The following is a 23,681-nucleotide window of genomic DNA, read 5'->3' as shown; positions in this document are numbered from 1 at the left end:
CTCTGGAGCTAGGTATTCAGCAGTCCCAAGCCTTCCACTCCCTCCCTGCTCCATTTCTCTTCCTCCCGCTGTTGAGCTGGGGTGGGGGAGGGCCTCGGGTCCCATGGAGCCACAGCTCTGCTACATTACCCCGTTTGGAGAGGTCTCTTTTCTCCCGGTGTGTGCAGTCTGACCCAGTCCTCTTTCCTGTTGCTCTCTCAGGATTAGTTGCACCAATTAAATTTTTCTAATTGTATCCAGCTTTAGGAGGAAGCCTCTGTCTCTCCTCTCACGCCGCCATCTTTAATCTTGAATTCACTGCTGAATTTTATCAAACATTTAGTGAAGACCTAATATCCATCCTCCTTAAAGTTTTCAAAAAAGTGGAAGAGCAGGAAGTACTCCCAGACTCATTCTATGAGGCCAACATCAGTCTAATACCAAAACCAGGCAAAGACACCACCAGAAAAGAAAATTACAGACCAATATATGGAAGAACATAGATGCAAATATACTCAACAAAATATTAGGAAATCGAATTAAAAAATACTTCAAAAAGATCATCCATCATGATCAAGTGGGATTCATCCCAGGGATTCAAGGATGGTACGACATTTGAAAATCCATCAACATTACCACATCAAAAAAGAGACAAAAACCACATGATGATCTCCAGATGCTGAAAAACCATTCAACAAAATTCAACATTCATTAATGATAAAAACTCTCAGTAAAATGGGTATAGAGGGCAAGTACCTCAACATAATAAAGGCCATATATGACAAACCCAAAGCCAACATTATACTTAAAGCGAGAAGCTGAAAGCTTTTCCTTTAAGATCAGGAAGAAGACAAGGATGCCCATTCTCCCTGCTTTTATTCAACGTAGTTCTGGAGGTCCTAGCCATGGCAGTCAGACAACACGAAATAAAAGGCACCCAGATTGGCATGGAAGACATCAAACTGTCCCTGTATGCAGATGGCATGGTATTGTACATAAAAAACTCTAAAATCCACTCCAAAACTACTAGATCTAATATCTGAATTCAGCAAAGTTGTGGGATACTAAATTAACACACAGAAATCTGTTGCATTCCTATACCCTAATGATGAACCAGCAGAAAGAGAAATCAGGAAAACAATTCCATTCACAATTGCATCCAAAAGAGTAAAATACCTAGGAATAAACCTAACCAAGGAAGTGAAAGATCTATACCCTGAAAACTACAGGATATTCTTAAGAGAAATTAAAGAGGACACTAATAAATGGAAATTCATCCCATACTCTTGGCTAGGAAGAATTAATATTGTCAAAATGGCCATCCTGCCTAAAGCGATCTACAGATTCATTGCAATCCCTATCAAAATATGTATAGCATTCTTCAATGAACTAGAGTAAATAGTTCTAAAATTCATATGGAACCACAAAAGATGCCAAATAGCCAAAGCAGTTCTGAGAATGAAGAATAAAGCAGGGGGAATTACACTCCCTGACTTCAAGCTCTACTACAAAGCCACAATAATCAAGACAATTTGGTACTGGCCAGGAACAAACCCGTATACCAGTGGAACAGACTAGAGAGTCCAGATGTAAACCAAAGCATATACATCTATTAATATATGATAAAGGAGCCATGGATGTACAGTGGGGAAAGGACAGCCTCTTCAACAGCTGGTGTTGGCAAAACTGGACAGCTACATGTAAGAGAATGAAACTGGATTATTTGTCTAACCCCATACCCAAAAGTAAACTCAAAATGAATCAAAGACCTGAATGTAAGTCATGAAACTGTTAAACCCTTGGGAAAAAATATATGCAAAAATCTCTTGGACATAAACATGAGCAACTTCTTCATGAACATATGTCCCTGGGCAAGAGAAACAAAAGCAAAAATGAGCAAGTGGTACTATATCAAACTAAAAAGCTTCTGTACAGCAAAGAATACCATCAGTAGAACAAAAAGATATCCTAAAGTATGGGAGAACATATTCATAAATGATAGATCCGATAAAGTGTTGACACCCAAAATATATAAAGAGCTCACGCACCTCAACAAACAAAAAGCAAATAATCCAATTAAAAAATGGGCAGAAGAGCTGAATAGACAGTTCTCTAAAGAGGAAATTCAGATGACCAACAGGCACATGAAAAGATGCTCCACATCTCTAATCATCAGAGAAATGCAAATTAAAACCAGAATGAGACATCACCTCTTCCAAGTTAGGATGGCCAGCATCCAAAAGGCAAACAACAACAAATGTTGAAGAGGATGTGGAGAAAGGGGAATCCTCCTACACTGCTGCTGGGAATGTAAATTATTTCAACCATTGTGGAAAGCAGTGTGGAGGTTCCTCAAAAAACTAAAAGTAGAAATACCATTTGATCCAGGAATTCCACTCCTAGGAATTTACCCTAAGAATACAGGATCCCAGTTTGAAACAGACATATGCACCCCTATGTTTATCACATCACTATTTACAATAGCGAAGAAATGGAAGCAACCTAAATGTCCATCAGTAGATGAATGGATAAAGAAGATTTGGTACATATACACAGTGGAATATTATTCAGCCATAAGAAGAAAACAAATCACACCATTTGCAACAACATCAGTGGAGCTAGAGGGTATTATGCTCAGTGAAATAAGCCAGTTGGAGAAAGACAAGTATCAGATGATTTCACTCATCTGTGGAGTATAACAACAAAGCAAAAACTGAAGGAACAAAACAGCAGCAGACTCACAGAACCCAAGAATGGACTAACAGTTACCAAAGGGAAAGGGACTGGGGAGCATGGGTGGGAAGGGAGGTATAAGGGGGGAAATGGGGCATTACGATTAGCACATATAATGTAGGGGGTTGGGAACACGGGGAAGACAGTAGTGATTCTATAGCATCTTACTACACTGATGTACAGTGACTGTAATGGGGTATGTGGGGGGGGGACTTGATAACAGGGGGAGTGTAGTAACCATAATGTTCAAGTAATTGTACATTAACGATGTCAAAATAAAAAAACAATTACTGCAGAAGTTTTTGCCCATTTGCTATGGCATTTTATGTATTACCTTAATCAAAATCCCCACAAATTGCAATTTTAATTTCATTAAGCTTTTCTACAGTGTAAATTCCCTTTTAGCTGCTAAGTAAATTGAGAAAGGAGTTTGTTAAAATTGTGTTTTTTCCAATTTTAAAGGGAGTCTTTAATCTGTATGTATTTAGTTCATGTTAATTGTAAATGATGTTTATTCCCCATCTGTGTCTTGATACCACAGTCCCATGTTTTTAATTTCTGTAACAGCATTAAACAATTAAAAATAAATATATGTACCAAATTAAAATTTAAAAGCTACATGAAAAGAGTAAAATGAAACAGATGCAATTACTAATTTATTTAACCTATTATATCTTAATTGTATTTCAGCATAGAATTAGTATAAAAATTTACTGGGATTTCTTTTTTTGCCGAAAGATGTTAAAATCTGTGTTTTTTAATTTGGACATCAATATTTCAAGTGCTCATTAGCCTTGAAACATTTGTCTAGCGGCTACTGTATTGGAAAGCATGTCATTATTATATAGTGATATAGAATATAGTGTATAGAATACAGTGTATAAAAATGCTCATATTAAACATAGAATGAACTTATTTGCATATTGGTAAGTTTCCTGTGTCCCCGTGTACTCTCTCTCTTATTTACTGAGTGACTGCATTTTTATAACATCCCTTAATCTCAATCTCTTTATCTACCTAAGCTAGGAATTTAATAGTACCCATGGTAGGACATTTTTAGGGCTTATTGAAGTATTAAATGTAAATTTACTTTGTGTAGTGATTATAGTATTATGAGTGATTTATCAGTATTTTTAAAATTTAAAGTAAACATGAATAGTACTTTACTAGCTTTTTTCTTTTCTTTTTTGTATTTTGCAATTACAAAGTAATCCTGTCATTGTTTATAAACAGCAATTTACATCCAGTACTGTTACCTTCAGATGTATTTGACCAACCACAACCTGTAGGTAATAAAAAAATTGAATTCCATATAACTACTGACATGACAACTGAATTTAAGAAAGAGATAGAAAAGGAACAAAATTGTGGTAAGCATATTTTTTGTGTTTAAATGTGCTATGCAAAAATTCTTTTTAATTTGCTTTTTGTGTTAGATTTAAAGTATATATTTCTGTATTTCAGTATTCATGAAGTATAAAGTACGCAATTCGATCTTCCTCAGTATCATGGAGTACTATCCATTTTGAACTTTTTTATATAATTAAAATTGGTGCTTAATGATATTTTCATTGTTGCCTTTTGCAAGTAATGAACTCTAGAGTGAAATTTAGTCTATTTACTGATGTTTACACTAAAGTAGGTTTCTTGTATTGACTTAATTTATTCCTTGTTAAATGAAATGTTTGTGGTTTTGTTGGTATAACTGTGTTATTGGTTAGGAAACAAGCAGCATCACTGTCTTGTGAGTTGTTGATTTCATATGAATTTTTTTTTAATCCAAAGAACATGGAAGATTGTTTACCAAGATACTGTTCTTAAGTTTAAAGATAATTTATGGAGTATAGATACTTTTTCTTTCTACTTTAGGCGTTGTTTTGATAATGCACTGGCATTCCTTTTTTCTTTCAATTTTATAATTTTGAAAGTAATACAAGCTTATAGAAAATGTAATCAAACAGGAACACATAAAGTAACATTTAGAAAAATTAACACTTAAAACCTCACTGACCCCTGTCTCACTACTTAGCGATAACCACTGTTAATAATTTGGTATAAAGATATCCTTCCAGACATTATCCTGTGCATGTGTTTATTTTCTCTAATTTTTTGGGGTGGTAATGTTTTATATAGTGTTTGTCTTAACTCAGTAACAAGTTATTGAAAACATAAATGTGTCCCCCAGAGGACAACTTAGACATGTTATCTGATGTTTTGAAGTTTAAAATCTAGTGTGAGTAGTTTACTATGTCAGAATACAAAAATATAGCTTACTTTTTTATATGGCTGTATAATATTCCTTCGTATAGTTACAGCAATCATTATTTCATCATGCTCTGTTGATAGAAGTGAAGTTTCCATATTTTTACTATTACAGAAAATACTCAACAGAAAGTTTTTTTGTATTTTTTTCTTATATTTTGTAATCAATTTTTGACACAGATTTTTATTTTTTAAAGCTGTTTACTTAAGGGCTTAGACCTATATGAGAGGGGGACCATCATCTTATTCTGTATTAGTGTCAAGTAATAATATTGAAGTAATGTAGAGGCAGTTTTAAGTTTCTTGTGATGCTTACTACAGGAAGTCTTTTTGTACAACACTTTTTCCACATTATGGATGGAGAAGCCTCCATAATCCTAAATGTAACGTGTTCTTTGCATCATTTTCACAGCTTTTTATAGTGTTTTTGTTTTTTAGGTAGTATGACTATAATTTTTTCTAACAGACGTTTAACCCTATACTTTCCTACATTCTTCTCCAAGCAAGTTTAATTTTGGCTGAAACTAAAATTCATGCTTTCTGAATTAAATCCAGTATATTCTTATCTAAATTTAAAATTTTCAATATGTTTGAATTTTCCTAATTGAAGGAGCTATTCATTACCTGTGCAAATACTTGTTTTCTTGTTAAAGGAGCAAGATTAGTATTGGCTTGTTTTTTTCTTTTTTTTTGGTGAGAGGAGGTTTAATGGATTTTTTTATAGTATCAAATGGAAATGTCTTATGATTTTTTTAACATAGTATGCTGATTCTGATCTTTCAGTTATTGTTGAGAATGTCACAAAAGTTTCATAATATTGTGATACAGTACTGTGGAGTCTTCATATGCATTGTATAAATGCTCTTAATTGACCATCCCAATAGCAGATGCAGTTTGATAATTATGTAATTTAGTTAATTAATTAGAAGTTTCTTTTCATGCAATTATTGGTAGTTCAGAGTGAGTAGGTCTAACAAAATACTGATCATTGCCCCCCAAAGCACACAGTCTACCTATCTACCCACTAAACCTTTCCATGAGATGTCCCCTGGCACCTCAAACTAAATGTGTTGAAAATGGGTTCTTTTGCTTTCCACTTTGCAGGCCCTTTAAATGACATTTGGCTGTTTATTGTCTGTGGTGGTTTTCATGTTACAGTGGCAGACTTGAAATAGTCATGTGAGAAACCATATGACCTGCAAAGCCTAAAATATATACTATTTGAACCTTTTCAGGAAAAGTTTGCCTACTTCCATTCTAAAGCATTGAGAAACACCAAAGAGTTAGTGCCAAAATATATCTTAAAAATGGAAAACAAAAACTGTTTCGTAGGGAAGGATTTTTAATGACTCATGTTAACTCTTAGATTTGCCTGCTTCTGAAGCTGATGAATCCAACATAGGATTTGGAAAAATCTTCCCCAAACCTAATTTGAACATCACAGAAGAGACTAAAGAAGACTCTGATGAAATGCCATCAGAATGTATTTCTAGAAGGGAGTTGGAAAAGGGCAGAATTTCTAGAGAAGGTAATTTCATGAAATAAAGCATTAACTCCATTTTTCACTTATTTGATGCTTCAGAAACAAAACAACAAATATTCATGGTATTTACCTTAATTAAGGCATATACTTTTAAAACATCTTTCCAATTCATGTTTTTAATCACCACTTTTGGTTTTTCATACCTGTACTTCATAGGGAGGAAAGTGTCTTTCAATACAGTGTTTCCAGTCTCTTTGGGAAAATGCTTTGTTTTCATTCCTAAAGCTTTTGTATGACATCATAAATCAATGTGGTCCATAGTCTTGAATTCTATTTTCCAAATACAGTTGATATACCATCATAATACTGGATCTGAGATGCATGCAAAGCAGTTGTTAGTTTAAAAGAAAATGGTTTTAATTATGTGATGATTAGAAGTCTGTGTTTAAGGATTTTATATCTTAACATGATAGATTTTTACTTCTAAAGGATTTTTCCTGTTACAGGACATTTTAGGAAAATAGGGGTTATAGGTTGATATTTAATACATAAAATTTTTCCTAAAATTATGGGAAATAAATGTCCAACTACCATTTTTCATAGAACATACAGTTGTCAGGAAGAGATTTTTGACACTAAATAGTAACTATATAGGGATTCAAAAGCCACAGTTTGTCTGAAATACTTGATTATTATGTTTGAGTACTTTATTTTAGATTTGAATATGTTAGTGTCTGGTAGTTTAGGAAATTGACTTCAAGCAATTACAGATGATTTATAACATTTGCTTCAGTCTTTTTAATAAAGTAACTCATCTTAAAGAGCTTTAATAGTAGATATTTTATTGGATAAGTTTTAGTCTGAAATTGTAACTTTATTTTCATATTACTCAGATTTTTAATGGATATTTTTATCCCATTATTAACATTGCCATTAATTTAGACGGTTTTAACATTTTCATCATGCTATTTAACAGTTATATTTGAATGTTGTTACTGTTTAAAAAACTGTTGAATGTCATTTTCCTTTGAAAAATTGATGAAAATATCTTAATTTTATGTCCTTGGTCTGTTTTGTTTTTAAATAAGAAATGGAAACACTTTCAGTTTTCAGAAGTTATGAACCTGGTGAACCAAACTGTAGAATTTATGTAAAGAATTTAGCTAAACATGTTCAAGAGAAGGTAAGTTCAAATTTATAAATTGATTTTATTATTTTCCTTTTTTTTCTGAACTTTCTCATTTGTCTTTTTCTTGTTGAAATTCTAGGACCTTAAATTTATTTTTGGAAGATATGTTGACTTTTCATCAGAAACACAGCGGATAATGTAAGTGTCAGTCATATTCTTAACTTATGTTTTGTTCTTATCTATTACAAATAAATGCTTTTTTATCCCAACATTTTTGCTTTAGAAGTAAAAATTATATGAAGAAATTGCTCTTACCTGTTTCATAATCTTTTAGATATCTTGAGTAGGTGTCAGCAAATGTTCTTTGTTAAAGGGCAAATAGTAAAAATTTATTATTTTTCATTTTATTGCAGGCCATACAGTGCCTATTACAACTACTCAATTCCTCCTTTGTAACCTGAAAGCATCCATAAATAATACATACATTTATATTCATGGCTGAATTCCAGTAAAACTTTATAGAAACAGACCTACCTCATCATTTATTTCAGCTTCAATCCCTGGCTCTAAAGAAGTGTTTCTCAACCTTAATCTGCCTAAGAATCATGTGGAGACCTTGGTTAAAATAAAGTTTCTGGGGTACAGCCCTGAGTCTGGTTTTCTAGGCTGAAGTAGGGCCCATGAGTTTGTATTTCTGTAAAGTTCATGGATGATGCCAAAGCTGATGGTCTAAGACTACAGTTTGAGAACTACTATTTTAATTACTCATCCAGGAATATATAACACTCAGGCAATTTTTTTTAGATTCTTACCCTGATAGTAACCTCTCATTTTTTAATTGGTCTGCATTAAGCAAGACTGCCAATTTTGTGAAAGCAAAAGAGAGGGATATGATTTGTAAATGATACAAAAGCTAATGTTTGAATTAGAATTTCATTCTTTATAATTCTGTAACTGGTAAACTTCAAAGTGTATAAGATCCTTGGCCATGTACATTAGAAGTTGAGAACGTAAGGAAAGAGACTTTTCAGAAGACGTAAAATAGAGGAGTGTCTCTAACTAGTTAATTTTGTTTTAATCTTATGAAACCAGTACTTTTAAAGTCATCTGGCCCATGTGTCTTTTTAGGTAGGTATGCACAGGTAGCACCATGGCGTTAAATTCTCCATTTACACACATTAGTGGCAGACATAAAAATACTAGTCTTTTTTCTTGTTGACTTTGAATCATGATGACAAGAAAAAGAAAAATATATATATATAAAAAAATGTAGTGTACATAAAAACATATCTCTATGTGTATATGTCCTTTTCCTCTATTTCTAGTATTGCCTGCAGAATTTGAGAGAAAAAAAATTCTATATTGTAAAAGCTGTATATATCAAAATGATAAATTAGTAATTGTTTCCCATGGGACTAGGTATGTGAATTAAGAAAAATAAATTCCACTGCATTGTTAAATGCTTTATATGCTTTTGCTGATTTTATAGAGTATTTAAATGACAGATAATACTTTAGTTGTAGATTATAGTCTGATTTTTCTAGAGTTTTAAATAAAGTTTTTTTCAAATGTTAAAAAATGAGTATGCAATGGAATAAAAAAAATGGCTTGTTTCTGTTTTAACTTTAGCTATCTGTATAGACTTGAAAAAGTCATTCAGTCTCTAGGTATTACCTGTAAAATGATGGTTTTGACTAGATCAATGAGGTCTCTTTTATTCTGGAATTCTGTTACTGTTCTGTGGTTCCTACCAGCCATTCTACTAATGGTCATGTAGTGATTTTTCTTGTTTGAGTAGATAGCATTGAGTTGGCTGACAGAATTGTTTAAAAAAAGAGATAAGAAATAAAAACTGAAGTTTCTTTTACACTTGCTCATAATATAATTCTTTTAAATTTTTAATTTTGAGGTACATACAATAAAATGCACATATCTTAGTGTTCAGCTTGATGAATTTTAACATTTGTTAAGCACTCATCACCCAGATCACAATACCAGACATTCTCACTAAATTTTTTTCTCGCTTAACATACTTCACCCATCCTGCCAGTCCTCTCCCCTATGACAACAACCAATCTGTCTCTGTTTATGAGTCTATTTCAGTTTAGGTATTTTTATTTATTTTTTTAGAATCCACATATAAGTGTAGTATGATATTTATCTTTATCTTATTTCACTTAGCATATACCATCTTGGTCCATCCGTGTTGTTGCAAATGGCAAGTTTTCATTTTTTATGGCTGAGTAATATTACATTATATATGTGTATCACATATTACATTGTATATGTGTATCACATATATTTTATCCATTCATCTATCAATGGACATTTAGGTTGTTTCCATATCTTGGCTATTGTAAAGCTGCAGTAAACATAGGAGTGCATATATCTTCTTTGGATTAGTGATTTTGGTTTCTTTTTGGGTAAATTCCCAGAGGTGGAATTGCTTGGTCACGTGGCATTTCTATTTTTTTAGAAAATTCCATACTGCTTTCCATAGTGGCTTTGCCAATTTGCAATCCCATAAGCAGTGTACAGGGTTTCCTTTCCTCCACCTTCCACTAACACTTAACATTTGTTGTCTTGTTGATGTTAACCATTCTGATAGGTGTGAAGTGACATCTCATTGAGGTTTTGATTGGCATTTCCCTGATTAATAATGTGTAGCATCTTTTCATGTGCCTGTTGCCATCTGTATGTCTTTGGAAAAATGTCTATTCAGGTCCTCTCCTTTTTTTAATTGGATTGTTTTTTTGGTGGTTTTATATGTTCTTTATATATTTTGGATATTATCCCCTTATTGCATATATGATTTACAAATATATTGTTCCACACATAGGTTGCCTTTCATTTTGTTTATGATTTCCTTTGCTGCTCAGAAGCTTTTTAGTTTGCTGTAGTTCCAATTGTTTATTTTTGCTTTTGTTTCCCTTGCCTAAGGAGACATGTCCAGAAAACAATGTTCAAGTGTTTACTGCCTATGTTTTCTTCTGGTTGTTGTATGGTTTCATGTCTTATATTTAGGTATTAGGTTTGAGTTTATTTTTGTGTATGTTATAAGACAGTGATCCAGTTTCAGTCGTTTGCATGTAGCTGTCCAGTTTACCCATGACCATTTATTGGAGTGACTGTCTTTTCCCAGTGGGAAATTCCAATTGGGAGTTCTTGCCTCCTTTGTCACTTATCAATTGACCACATAGGTGTGGATTTATTTCTAGTTTGGTTATTTTGCTCCATTGGTCTATGTCTCTGTTCTTCGGTCAGCACCATGTACTATTTTAATTACTGTAGCTTTGTAGTATAGTTCAAAATCAGGAAACATGATAACCCCAACTTTGTTCTTCTTTTTCAAGATTGCATGGGCTATTCAAAGTTGTTTGCGGTTCCATATGAATTTTGGGATTATTTGCTCTAGTTGAGTAAATAATTCCATTGGTATTTTGATAGGAATTGCATTGAATCTGTAGATTGCTTTGGGTAGTATAACCATCTTAACAATATTCTTCCTATCCGTGATCATATAGAATAGCTTTCCATTTATTTGTGTCTTTTTCAATTTCTTTTATCAGTGTCTTACAGTTTTCACAGAACAGGATGATAATTTTTAAATCATATAAGTACATTGAAAATGGCTTAAAAAATAAAAATATAAGCACATCATCAAATTTATATTGCCTACTCAGCAATATAATTTTATATACTCAGCAATATAATTTTAGAATCAATTTTAGAACACAAAAAAGAATTTTAAAAAGCCTCAAGTAATTAATGCGCTAATCAGATAATACAGTAATTTTTACTCTGAAATACCATTTAAAAGTGTTCAACACATTTCTGTTCACTTCCTCAAAAATTGTTTTAACATTCTTTGAATCAAAACCATTCTTTCTTCTTTGACTTCTAGGTTTGATATACGCTTGATGAAAGAAGGTCGCATGAAAGGGCAAGCTTTTATTGGACTTCCAAATGAAAAAGCAGCTGCAAAAGCTTTAAAGGAAGCTAATGGATATGTTCTTTCTGGAAAGCCTATGGTGGTTGTATCCTTTAAATCAATTTGTTCCAAAGACTGTAGTTTTTAGAAGAGTAATTGAAACCAACTTCTCTATTATCCTTCAGAAATCGTAAGATACTCAGTTACAAACTACTTAGCTGAGTCACATAAATGTATTTAGATTTTTACTGGAAAATAAGGAACATCAGCAGCATGAGGTTGTTAAAATTCAGCCTACATGTTTCACTTACACAGCTCAAAAGTACATTGTCATGCTAAGCCTAAAAGACTACAGTATCTTCAAATGTTTCAAGTCATTAAAGAAAGAATTCATTGTAGTTTTGTTATTTTTATTTATTTATTTATTTACTTGCTATCATTAATGTATAATTACATGAATAACATTATGCTTAATAGACTCCCCTTATTATCAAGTCCCCACCACATACCCCATTACACTCACTGTCCATCAGCATAGTAAGATGCTGTAGAATCACTACTTGTCTTCTCTGTGCTATACTTCCTTCCCCATGGCCCCCCCGCCCCCGCATAATAGTGCTAATCATAATGCCCCCTTTTCTCCCTTATCCCTCCCTTCCCACCCATCCTCCCCAATCCCTTTCCCTTTGGTAACTGTTAGTCCATTCTTGGGTTCTGTGAGTCTGCTGCTGTTTTGTTCCTTCAGTTTTTGCTTTGTTGTTATACTCCACAGATGAGTGAAATCATCTGATACTTGTCTTTCTCCAACTGGCTTATTTCACTGAGCATAATACCCTCTAGCTCCACTGATGTTGTTGCAAATGGTGTGATTTATTTTCTTCTTATGGCTGAATAATATTCCACTGTGTATATGTACCACATCTTCTTTATCCATTCATCTACTGATGACACTTAGGTTGCTTCCATTTCTTGGCTATTGTAAATGGTGCTGTGATAAACATAGGGGTGCATATGTCTTTTTCAAACTGGGATCCTGCATTCTTAGGGTAAATTCCTAGGAGTGGAATTCCTGGATCAAATGGTATTTCTATTTTTAGTTTTTTGATGAACCTCCACACTGCTTTCCACAATGGTTGAACTAATTTACATTCCCAGCAGCAGTGTAGAAGGATTCCCCTTTCTCCACATCCTCACCAACATTTGTTGTTGTTTGCCTTTTGGATGGTGGCATCCTAACTTGGGAAAGGTGATGTCTCATTCTGGTTTTAATTTGCATTTCTTTGATGATTAGAGATGTGGAGCATCTTTTCATGTGCCTGTTGGTCATCTGAATTTCCTCTTTAGAGAACTGTCTATTCAGCTCTTCTGCCCATCTTTTAATTGGCTTATTTGCTTATGGTTTGCTGAGGTACATGAGCTCTTCATATAATTTTCAGGTCAACCCCTTATCTGATATGTCATTTATGAATATATTCTCCCATACTATAGGCTACCTTTTTGTTCTGCTGATAGTGTCCTTTGCTGTACAGAAGCTTTTTAGTTTGACATAGTCCCACTTCTTCAGTTTTGCTTTTGTTTGCCCTGCCAGGGGAGATATGTTCATGAAGAAGTTGCTCATGTTTATGTCCAAGAGATTTTTGCCCATGACTTTTTCTAAGAGTTTTATAGTTTCATGACTTACATTCAGGTCTTGGTCTATTTGAGTTTACTTTTGTGTATGGGATTAAACGATAATCCAATTTCATTCTCTTACGTGTAGCTGTCCAGTTTTGCCAACATCAGCTGTTGAAGAGGATGTCATTTCCACATTGTATGCCTATGGCTCCTTTATCATATACTAATTGACCATATATGTTTGGGTTTATATCAGGGCTCTCTAGTCTGTTCCATTGGTCTATGGTTCTATTCTTGTGCCAGTTCCAAATTGTCTTGATTACTGTGGCTTTATAGTAGAGCTTGAAGTCAGGGAGCATAATTCCCCCCACTTTATTCTTCCTTCTCGGGATTGCTTTGGCTATTTGGAGTATTTTGTTGTTCAATATGAATTTTAGAATGGTTTGCTCTAGTTCATTGAAGAATGCTGTTGGTATTTTGTTAGGAATTGCATTGAGTCTGTAGATTGCTGTAGGCAGGATGGCCATTTTGACAATATTAATTCTTCCTATCCATGAGCACGGGATGTGTTTCCATTTATTGGTATCTTCTTCAGTTTTTCTCATGAGTGTCTTGTAGTTTTCAGAGTATAGGTCTTTCACTTCCTTGGTTCATTTTATTACTAGGTATTTTATTCTTTTAGATGCAATTGTGATTGGAATTGTTTTCCTGATTTCTCTTTCCACTAGTTCATCATTAGTGTATAGGAATGCAACAGATTTCTGTGATTAATTTTGTATCCTGCAACTTTGCTGAATTAGATGTTAGATCCAGTAGTTTTGTTTGGAGTGGATTCTTTAGGGTTTTTTATATACAATATCATGTCATCTGCAAACAGGTACAGTTTGACTTTTTCCTTACCAATCTGGATGCCTTTTATTTCTTTGTGTTGTCTGATTGTCATGACTAGGACCTCCATAACTATATTGAATAAAAGTGGGGAGAGTGAGCATCGTTGTCTTTTTCCCGATCTTAAGGGAAAGCTTTCAGCTTCTCGCTGTTAAGCTTAATGTTGGCTGTGGGTTTTTCATATATGGCCTTTATTATGTTGAGGTATTTGCCCTCTATACCCAGTATGTTGAGCGTTTTTATCATGAATGAATGTTGAATTTTCTAAAATGTTTTTTCAGCATCTGAAAATGATCATGTGGTTTTTGTCCTTTTTTCTGATGTGGTGGATGAAGATGATGGATTTTCGAATGTTGTACCATCCTTGCATCCCTGGGATGACTCCCTCTTGATCATTATGGATGATCTTTTTGATGTATTTTTTAATTTAGTTTGGTAATATTTTGTTGAGTATTTTTGCATTTATGTTCATCAGGGATATTGGTCTGTAATTTTCTTTTATGCAGTGTCTTTTCCTGGTTTTGGTATTACAGTGTAGTTGGCCTCATAGAATAAGTTTGGGAGTATTCCCTCCTCTTCTACTTTTTGGGGTAATTTAAGGAGGATGGGTGTTTATGTCTTCACTAAATGTTTGATGAAATTCAGTGGTGAAACCGTCTGGACCACAGGTTTCATTCTTAGGTAATTTTTTGATTACCAGTTCCATTTCCTTGCTGGTAATTGGTCTATTCAGATTTTCAGTTTCTTCCTGGGTCAGCCTTGGAAGGCTATATTTTTCTAGAAAGTTGTCTATTTCTTCTAGGTTATCCAATTCGTTGGCATATAATTTTTCATAGTATTCTCTCATAATTCTTTGTATTTCTGTTGTGTCCATAGTGATTTTTTTCTTTCTCATTTCTGATTCTGTTTATGTGTGTAGACTTTGTTTCTTGATAAGTCTGTCTAGGAGTTCATCTATTTTGTTTATTTTCTCAAAGAAACAGCTCTTGCTTTCATTGATGCTCTCCATTGTTTTATTCATCTCGATATTATTTATTTCTGCTCTGATCTTTATTGTGTCCCTATTTCTACTGACTTTGGGCCTCATTTGTTCTTCCTTTTCTAGTTTCATTAATTGTGAATTTAGACTGTTCATTTGGGATTGTTCTTTCCTGAGGTAGGCCTGTATTGCAATATACTTCCCTCTTAGCATTGCCTTCACTGCATAGCACCAGAATTTGCGATGTTGAATTATTGTTTTCATTTGTCTCTATGTATTCCTTGGTACCTGTTTTTATTTGGTCATGGATCCATTCTTATTTAGGAGCATGTTATTAAGCCTCTGTGTGTTTGTGGGCTTTTTCATTTTCTTTGTGTAATTTATTTCTAGTCTCACACCTTTGTGGTCTGAGAAACTGGTTGGTACAATTTCAATCTTTTTCCATTTACTGAGGCTCTTTTGGTGGCCTACTATGTGGTCCATTCTTGAAAATGTTCTATGTGCACTTGAGAACAATGTGTATTGTGTTGCTTTTGGATGAAGTGTTCTGTAGATGTCTGTTAGGTCCATCTGTTCTGCTACGTTGTTCAGTGCCTCTGTCTCTTTACTTTGTTTTGTCTGGTTGATCTGACCTTTGGAGTGAATGGTGTGTTGAAGTCTCCTAAAGTGAATGCATTGCATTCTATTTCCCCCTTTAATTCTGTTAGTATTTGTTTCACATATGTAAGTGATCCTGTGTTGAGTATATAGATATTTATAATAGTTATATCCTCTTGTTGGACTGACCCCTTATCATTATGTAATAAATATCCTTCTTTATCTCTTGTTACTTTCTTTGTTTTGAAGTCTAATTTGTCTGATAAAGTTCTGCAACCTCTGCTTTTTTCTCCCTGTTGGTTGCATGAAATCTTTTTCGATCCCTTTACTTTCATTCTGTGTATGTCTGTGGGTTTGAAGTGAGTCTCTTGTAGGCAACATACAGATGGGTCTTGTTATTTTATCCATTTAGTGATTCTATATCTTTTGATTGGTGCATTCAGACTGTTTACACTTAGGGTGATTATTGATTAGTATTTACTTATTGCCATTGGAGGCTTTAGAGTCATGGTTACTAAAGGTTTAGGGGTAATTCCCTTAGTATCTAACAGCCTAATTTAACACACTTCATATGCTATTACAAACACAACCTAAAGGTTCTTTTTTTCCCCCTCCTTTGTCTTCCTCCTTCATTCTTTATATGTTAGGTATCATATTCTGTACTCTTTGTCTATCCCTTGATTGACTTCGGAGGTAGTTGATTTGATTTTGCATCTGCTGAATAATTGTTTTACTTTACAATTGTGGTTTTATTTCCCCTGTTGACCGCTATTTAGTCTTAGAAATACTTCAATCTATAGCAGTTCCTCCAAAATGCACATATCAGTGGGTTGTGGGAGATAAATTCTCTGAGATTTTGCTTATCTAAAATTTTTTAATCCTTCCTTCAAATTTAAATGATAACCTTGCCAGGTTGAGTATCTTTGGTTCGAGGCCCTTCTGCTTCATTGCATTCAATATATCATGCCACTCCCTTCTGGCCTGTAAGGTTTCTGTTGAGAAATCTGATGATAGCCTGATGGGTTTTCCTTTGTATGTGATCTTTTTTCTCTCTAGCTGCTTTTAAAAGTCTGTCTTTATCCTTGATCTTTGCCATTTTAATTATTATATGTCTTGATGTCTTCCTCTGGTCCCTTGTGTTGGGAGAATTCTGTTCCTCCATGGCTTGAGAGACTATCTCCTTCCCCAGATTGGGGAAGTTTTCAGCAATTACCTCCTCAAAGACACTTTTTATTCCTTTTTGTCTCTTCTTCTTCTGGTACCTGTATAATACGGAATATTGTTCCGTTTGGATTCTTCACACAGTTCTCTCAATATTCTTTCAGTCTTTGAGATCCTTTTTTCTCCATGTCCCTCAGTTTCTTTGTATTCCTCTTCTCTAATTTCCATTCCATTTACTGTCTCTTCTACTACATCTAATCTGCTTTTAAATTCCTCCATTGTATGATTCTTTTCAGATATGGAATTTCTTAATGATTGACTCTCCATCTTAAATTCATCCCTAAGTTCTTGATAATTTTTCTGTAGTTGCATGAACATGTTTATGATTTTTATTTTAAAGTCTTTTTCAGGAAGGTGGGTGATTCAGTGTCATTAGGCCCTTTTTCTGGGGTTTATGAGATTTTGGTCTCATCCAGGTTCCTTTGACGTAGCATAATTGTATGTGGTGCCCTCTAGTGCCCTGAAACTCGAGTCTCTGGAGCTGCTCAACCTATAGAGTGAGGTTGGGGGTTATAGGGGAGTGGCGCTGGTTCCTCAGGGGAGGAAAGAGCTGTTTCCAGATTCCCGGCTGCAGTGCCTGTCTCCAGTATCAGAGCCATGGGCGGAGCACACAGGTGAAGCTCTGCTTGGCGTCTCTAGCTGTTGTAGGCGGGGCCTCCCTCCAGCTGTGCTGACACCAGTGCAGTGACTGCTGGTTTGCGAGCAGGTGCCGGAAGGCCAGGAGGAAGGCGCAGCAGGCTGCATATCACAGTGGGGGTCCTCGGAAGTATATAGGCAGCCAGGGGGATGGAGTGTCTGAATCTCCTCAAAGTTTCCAATGTGCTGGGCAGAGCATGCTCAGAAAACCTTGTCCATTTATCCCTTCTCCCGTGTAGGGAGCTCCATGCAAACTCCGCCCCTTCAGCATCCCTCTCCCCACTAGGAAGCCTCTCAGACCGTCTGCCTTTCCTTTGTTCTAGAGTGGCCAGCTGTGGATTCCCGTCCTCCACAAACGGCCGAAATCTCAGTCTCTCAAGCACTCCACCAGTCACAGCTCCCTAACCCCAGCAACCTCCAGAGCACCACACAGTGTAGGTCTGTGGTCCAAAGCAGACCTCCAGGGCTGGTGTTCAGCAGTTCTAAGCTTCTTCCCCCTACCCAGTCTGTTTCTCTTCCTTCTGCCAGTGAGCTGGGGTGAGGGAAGGACTTTTGTTCCACTGGATCAAGGCTTTCTATGTTACCCTTTTTGATGAGGTCTGCCCTGTTTGTGAGGTCTGTATGCAGTCTGGTGCAGCATTCTTTCCTCTTACTGTTTTAGGGTTAGTTATATTAACTATATTTTCACATTATATGTGATTTTGGGAGGAATTCTCTGTCTCACCTCTCATACCGCCATCTTGAATCCTATAGTTTTATTATTTTATGTTTTATTATAGTTAATATTTCTATTTGAGAATGTTAATAACCAAAACATATCCTTGATTAACTACCCTGATTTTAGTTGCTAATTTAGTTTGCCGACTAGAAATCACTGGGATAGATGAAGTAGTGAAAGTCCAGGTGTAAAAAATTATGAGTATAAACAAAAGATATTTTTTTAACTTCATCCCCAAATCATGGACAGCAAGAAAGAGGCACTTGAAAAATATTTGGCAAATGGCTGGGAGGAGGCAGACAAATATAAAAGTTAAAATATCGTACTCCTACCCTACATTAGGAAGTTCTTGACAATTATTTAGAAAGATGACTTTCATGTTTATGAAGAAAACCCTTAATTTTTAAATATTAGCAATTTGCTCGATCTGCTAGACCAAAGCAAGATTCCAAAGAAGGAAAAAGAAGTGTTAAAAATTATTAAAGGTAAGTGTGGATATAACATAATAGAAGGACAAGACTTTCTTGAGATAAAATTAAGGATAAAAGCCTGATAGAATAGTAATTAAGGTATCATAAGGTTTTTAAAGAATCCATCTTTCCATCCATTTATCTATTTATCTCTGTCTCTAACTAGGTAATTAATTCCCATTAAACTTCAAAATTATAACTGGAGTAGAGCCCATTTGTTTTTTTATTTATTTTTATTTTATTTTTTATTGTTATTGATATACACTGTGATGAAGGTTTCACGTGAAAAAACTATGTGGTTACTACATTTACCCATATTATCAAGTCCCCACCCATACCCCAGTGAAGTCACTGTCCATCAATGTAATAAGATGCCACAGATTCACTGTTTGCCTGCTCTGTGCTACAGTTTTCCACATGACCCCTCACACCATGTGTACTAAATATATACCCCTCAGTCCCCATCTCCCTCCCTCCTGACCCACCCTCCCACAGCCCTCCCCTTTGGTAACCACTATTCCCTTCTTGGAGTCTGTGACTCTGCTGAGTAGAGCCCATTTATATATAAAAATTAAGTTTGGAGGAAAAACTTTGAAAGTGGAGTATGTCTTTATTAGGCTGTGTTTAGTTTCTCTGCCTAGAGTAAAGCAGGTGTTCTTTATCTTTAACATGCATTATAGTCCCCTGGAGGGCTTGCTAAAAGTTTGCTAGGCTTCCTCCTACCTAGAGTTTCTGATTCAGTAGGTCTGGAGTGGAAGCCTTGGGTAACCAACCATCCCAGTTTTTGTGACTGGGGGATTTTCTGGGATACCAGATTCCTAGTGCTAAAAGTAGAAAAGTTTCTGCTATACCAGGACAAATTGGTCACCCTTGGTGGGGCCTGAGAATTTGCATTGACAATTACTAATTGCACACCTTACAGACATATAAACATTTTTTTGTGGGATGGAATCTTTTGTCTTTCAAATAAGTAATTTTAATGCATACTTAACTAATATAATGATTAAAATGGTAGGTAAGTATTTGAAACTACAAAGTTTGTTATATATTGTTTTGATTAAGAAAGATGAGTAGATATATATATTTGTTTTTATTTCCTTACGTCCTCTAAACTGGAAGAACATGTAAATCAGAATTAATTGGTATTAAACTGGAAAAAGTTATATGACTAAGAGAAAATTTGGCTTATTGTTTGCTCCTTTTGTCAGATGCCTTGAATATTTTATTTTCTTGTAAAGTATCTGTACTGGTGTAGTCAGAAGTTTTACAGATATCTTAGTGGAACAGTGAAAAATAATTTTCCGTTTGTGTTTTGAAAAAATCACTTATTTGTAAATGTAATGTGAAAACAAAGAAAGCAAACTGCGTTCTGCTGTTCTTCTTTAGAAGCATTCCTGCATATTACTGTCATACAAAGTGTATCCTTTTGTGTATCCTTTTGGGAGCAGTGTTTTTTGTTTCTCCTAGAAATGTTTTGTCCTTCCCTGACTCACTGATCCAGATTAAGCAGTGGTTTTTTACCATTTATTCAAACGAAATATTTCTGAAATTATCAGTATTAATTGAATAAATCTTCAGTGTGTTATTTAGATTTGTTGCTGAATTTCTGTGCTGGCCTCTAGATTACATAATTTTTCCAGAGAAAGTTAGTGAATCAGGTCAATTTATTTATCTGGAGAATGTATGCATTAGCTTTAACACAGAATTTAATCTTGTTTCTTCTCTTTGTTTCCCAAACCTAATTCAGTAACATATACTTTGTTTTATGATATATCTGGTTAGACGTTCTATGTAGTGCTGTGTTGTAAAATTTTATTGGGAAGAGGATTTTCTTTCTTTTAAAAGAACATATATTGAAAATTTAAATAACTGGATTTCTATGTACATTCTAAATAAAAGTAGCGGACTGCACATCTGAGGTCTTATTATTGATAGCCCTTTTAAGAAAGATAGCAAGTAGAATATCTTTTTTCCTCTTTCTTTTTCTAAACAAAGCCAAACAAAGGAATAAGAAAAGAGTAACCAAGGCAAGAAGACATGTTGACTCAGGGTAGCACATAAAGTAAAACAAAAACAAAAACAAAAAACAGTCCTGGCAGGTATATGTAAGAACAATTTCTATATTCCAGACTTGTTGATAACTGGAATCACCCAGAACAATGGTTCTCAGTCTTGCCTACCTATTGGAATGGCCTGAGAAATTTTTCAAAAATTCTGATTTAAAATAATATACATACACATATATATTTATATCTATTTACACACACACATAAATATATACATATGTACATATACAATATCTATACATAGATTACTCCCATGAGTTTTTATTTAATTGGTCTGGTGTCCAATATTGGGATTTTCCAAACCTCCCAAAGTTTTTATTCTTATGTGCAACAAACATGGAGAATCACTAGGGAAGTATTTTTACAAATAAAGACTCCTGAACTCTGTCCTAGAACTACTAGATCAGAACCTCTGTCAATGAGACCAAGAATCTAATTTGAAAAGTTTCCCTTAGTGGTTCTAAGAACTGACCAATTTGGGTACTAGTATGTTACACTAAAATTGTTAGGTGCTTAATACCAACTTAGCCACCCAACCCTTTTATACATAGAAAAATAAAGTGTTGGAATCTCTATATTTCTTTCTTGCAAATTCTATTAATACTATGAAAACATTCAAAATGCTGTTAATAATTGTTATCATCCTAAGAGTAAAAAGAGATACTGAAATTGCTTTTTTTCCTATAGACAGTTTGTGTTTTATTAATTTGTAAATTATAATTTCTGTAAAAAGCTATTTAGACAGCAGTTAAAATTTTGTAGTACTGACATGATTCACTAATTTTCTAAATGTAAATGTTTTAGCTTTTAGTTATTTTAAAACTAATGAACTGTTTTATAATTATTATTTTTAATGAACTTTTATGATGTTTTAGGTTCCTTTTGAAATCCATATCTTTCAAGTGCTTTGCAACTTTGTGGAGAAGAAATTGATCACATGGACTATGGAACTGTGTGTAACAGCTTTTAAAGTATACTTAAAATTTAAATCTATATGCATTTAAATCATATATATAATTTATTTGTTTCCAATAAAACTCAATTTTTGTGTTATTTTGTATCTAGGAAAGTATGACTTGATAATTACATATTTTTATTTACATAATTTTACAGCACTAAATAGACATTTTCTTACATGATTAAAAACATTGCTCCTTTTTTTCATTCTTACCTGGATACCAATGTACTTCCTTACTCCCTTTTTTTAATTCATAATTTTTTCGGTTCATTTTGTTATCATTAATCTACAATTACATGAAGAACATTATGTTTACTAGACTACCCCCTTCACCAAGTCCTCCCCACAAACCCCATTACAGTCACTGTCCATCAGCATAATAAGATGCTATAGAATCACTACTCATCTTCTCTGCCTTACACCCCCTTTTTAATAGTTATTATACTTATTTCTCATGATAATTTTAGGAGTGGTTTGTTTGTCTGGCAATGAGTTATGTTGAGTTTTTTCTTGTTTATTCTGTTCTGTTTTCTTTCAGTAGTGGGGAATTTTTCCGAGTTTAGGGAATTTATTGCCTTGCCCTAATTTAGTATTCAATTTTTGTTCCCCCAAATATCAGAAAGTCACTCAAAGGAGTATATTTCCCATATAAAATTACTCTGTTCCCTTCGTGAATTAGTATCATCTGCATGTAGGTAGGAAGACTTTTAATTTAATTTGTTTTTATTGGTACTTTTTTAGTGGGTATGTAATAAAACATCACCTTAGAGTCATTGCCCAAAGACTCATGTCTCTGTTGGAATGTTGTGAATCAGTTTCTTGTCTTTTGATGACAGCATTGTGAAATAAAGAAAAAGAATTTTAAAGATGGGAATTAGAAGTGTAGAGAAGTGAACCCTGGAACATGATGGGGTTTAGGTATTAAGTAGGTAAGGAACCATTAAGAAGACTGAGGTGAAATAGGAAGAAGCCAAATAAAGTATCTCATACACGAAGGGGTGATCTAATATGTCATCTCCATTATCAAGAAAGGTAAATTCTGAGGATTGGATTGAGTTTAGCAACATTTGTGATCTTGACAAACTAATTGGATGGGTGGAAGAAGTGAGGGAATATTCAAGAGAATGAATGGTAGAGAGTAACTTAATATAGCAAGAATTGAATACAACTCAGTTAAGGAGTCTTGCTCTGAAAAGGAGTAAAAGAAATGGGCTGTTAATATAGTATCAAAGTTTTAGTTTGTATTTTGATTTATAAAGATTGAGAATATAGCAGTTCTCAGGAGGCACTCAAGATGGTGGCATGAGTAGGGTGGCAGAAAACTCCAAAAACCATGTATATTTTTGAAAATACAACAAATACAACTATTCCTACAAGAGACACCAGAAGATACAGTACAACAGCCAGGCTACATCTACATCTGTGAGAACTCAGCATCTCACAAAAAGGGTAAGATACAAAGCCATGATCTGGTAGGACTTGAGCACTCCCACCACCCCAGCTCAGTGGTGGGAGGAAAAGAATCAGAGTAGGGAGGGACTGGAAGCACAGGACGGCTAAATAACCAGCCCTAGTAATCAGCACTAGGAGCACAGACGCACATTGCATGGTGTACTGAATATTAGAGAAATGGAAAAGTAAAATCTGAGATGGAGATGGCAAGCAGGTCCTCACAGCTGGCTCCCCTTGGACAAAAGAAAAGCGGGTGCTTTAAAAGTCTTAAAGGAACAAGGGTTCAACAGATGGACAAAATTGTACTGGCACACTCAGCCAAGCAGGCTGGGAATCTTAAGGAACTTCAGATACCCTAACCCCCTGGGTGGCAATGCAGCTCTGACACCCCTCAGGCAATAAGCAGCCTGCCGTTCATTCCCCCCCACCAGCACTGCAAGCCAACCGGCTGACTGGCAACTGCTGCAGACCAGCCGGGGAGCAGCCCCCGCCCACAGCAACCACAGTTCTCCCAGCATGCAGCTAACTGGGCCAGACCCAGAGGCTGCCACCAGCACTCAGCTAC

At 34.7% G+C, this 23,681-nt stretch overlaps 1 protein-coding gene across 10 annotated transcripts in view; it reads left to right on the top strand.

Annotated features, from left to right (window-relative positions):
- Window positions 1-22,440, top strand: part of RNPC3 (RNA binding region (RNP1, RRM) containing 3) — a 48,974-nt gene extending 26,534 nt beyond the window's left edge. For 9 of the 10 annotated variants that reach the window (XM_073234545.1, XM_037004083.2, XM_017673676.3 and 6 more), the window contains 7 exons: window positions 3,946-4,082; window positions 6,341-6,502; window positions 7,546-7,640; window positions 7,726-7,784; window positions 11,491-11,623; window positions 18,585-18,655; window positions 21,582-22,440. In XM_073234545.1, the coding sequence (XP_073090646.1) occupies window positions 3,946-4,082; window positions 6,341-6,502; window positions 7,546-7,640; window positions 7,726-7,784; window positions 11,491-11,623; window positions 18,585-18,653 (655 nt within the window). In that variant the 3' untranslated portion in view covers window positions 18,654-18,655; window positions 21,582-22,440. Of the gene's footprint in view, window positions 1-3,945; window positions 4,083-6,340; window positions 6,503-7,545; window positions 7,641-7,725; window positions 7,785-11,490; window positions 11,624-18,584; window positions 18,656-20,026; window positions 20,883-21,581 lie in introns of those variants that run through there. The other variant, XM_017673675.3, reaches the window with a different exon arrangement.
- The last annotated feature ends 1,241 nt before the right edge of the window (window positions 22,441-23,681 follow it).

The sequence above is a fragment of the Manis javanica genome, chromosome 4 (genome assembly GCF_040802235.1).
Source record: "Manis javanica isolate MJ-LG chromosome 4, MJ_LKY, whole genome shotgun sequence".
Classification (NCBI taxonomy): Eukaryota; Metazoa; Chordata; class Mammalia; order Pholidota; family Manidae; genus Manis; species Manis javanica.
This window is presented reverse-complemented; position numbering and strand designations above follow the sequence as displayed.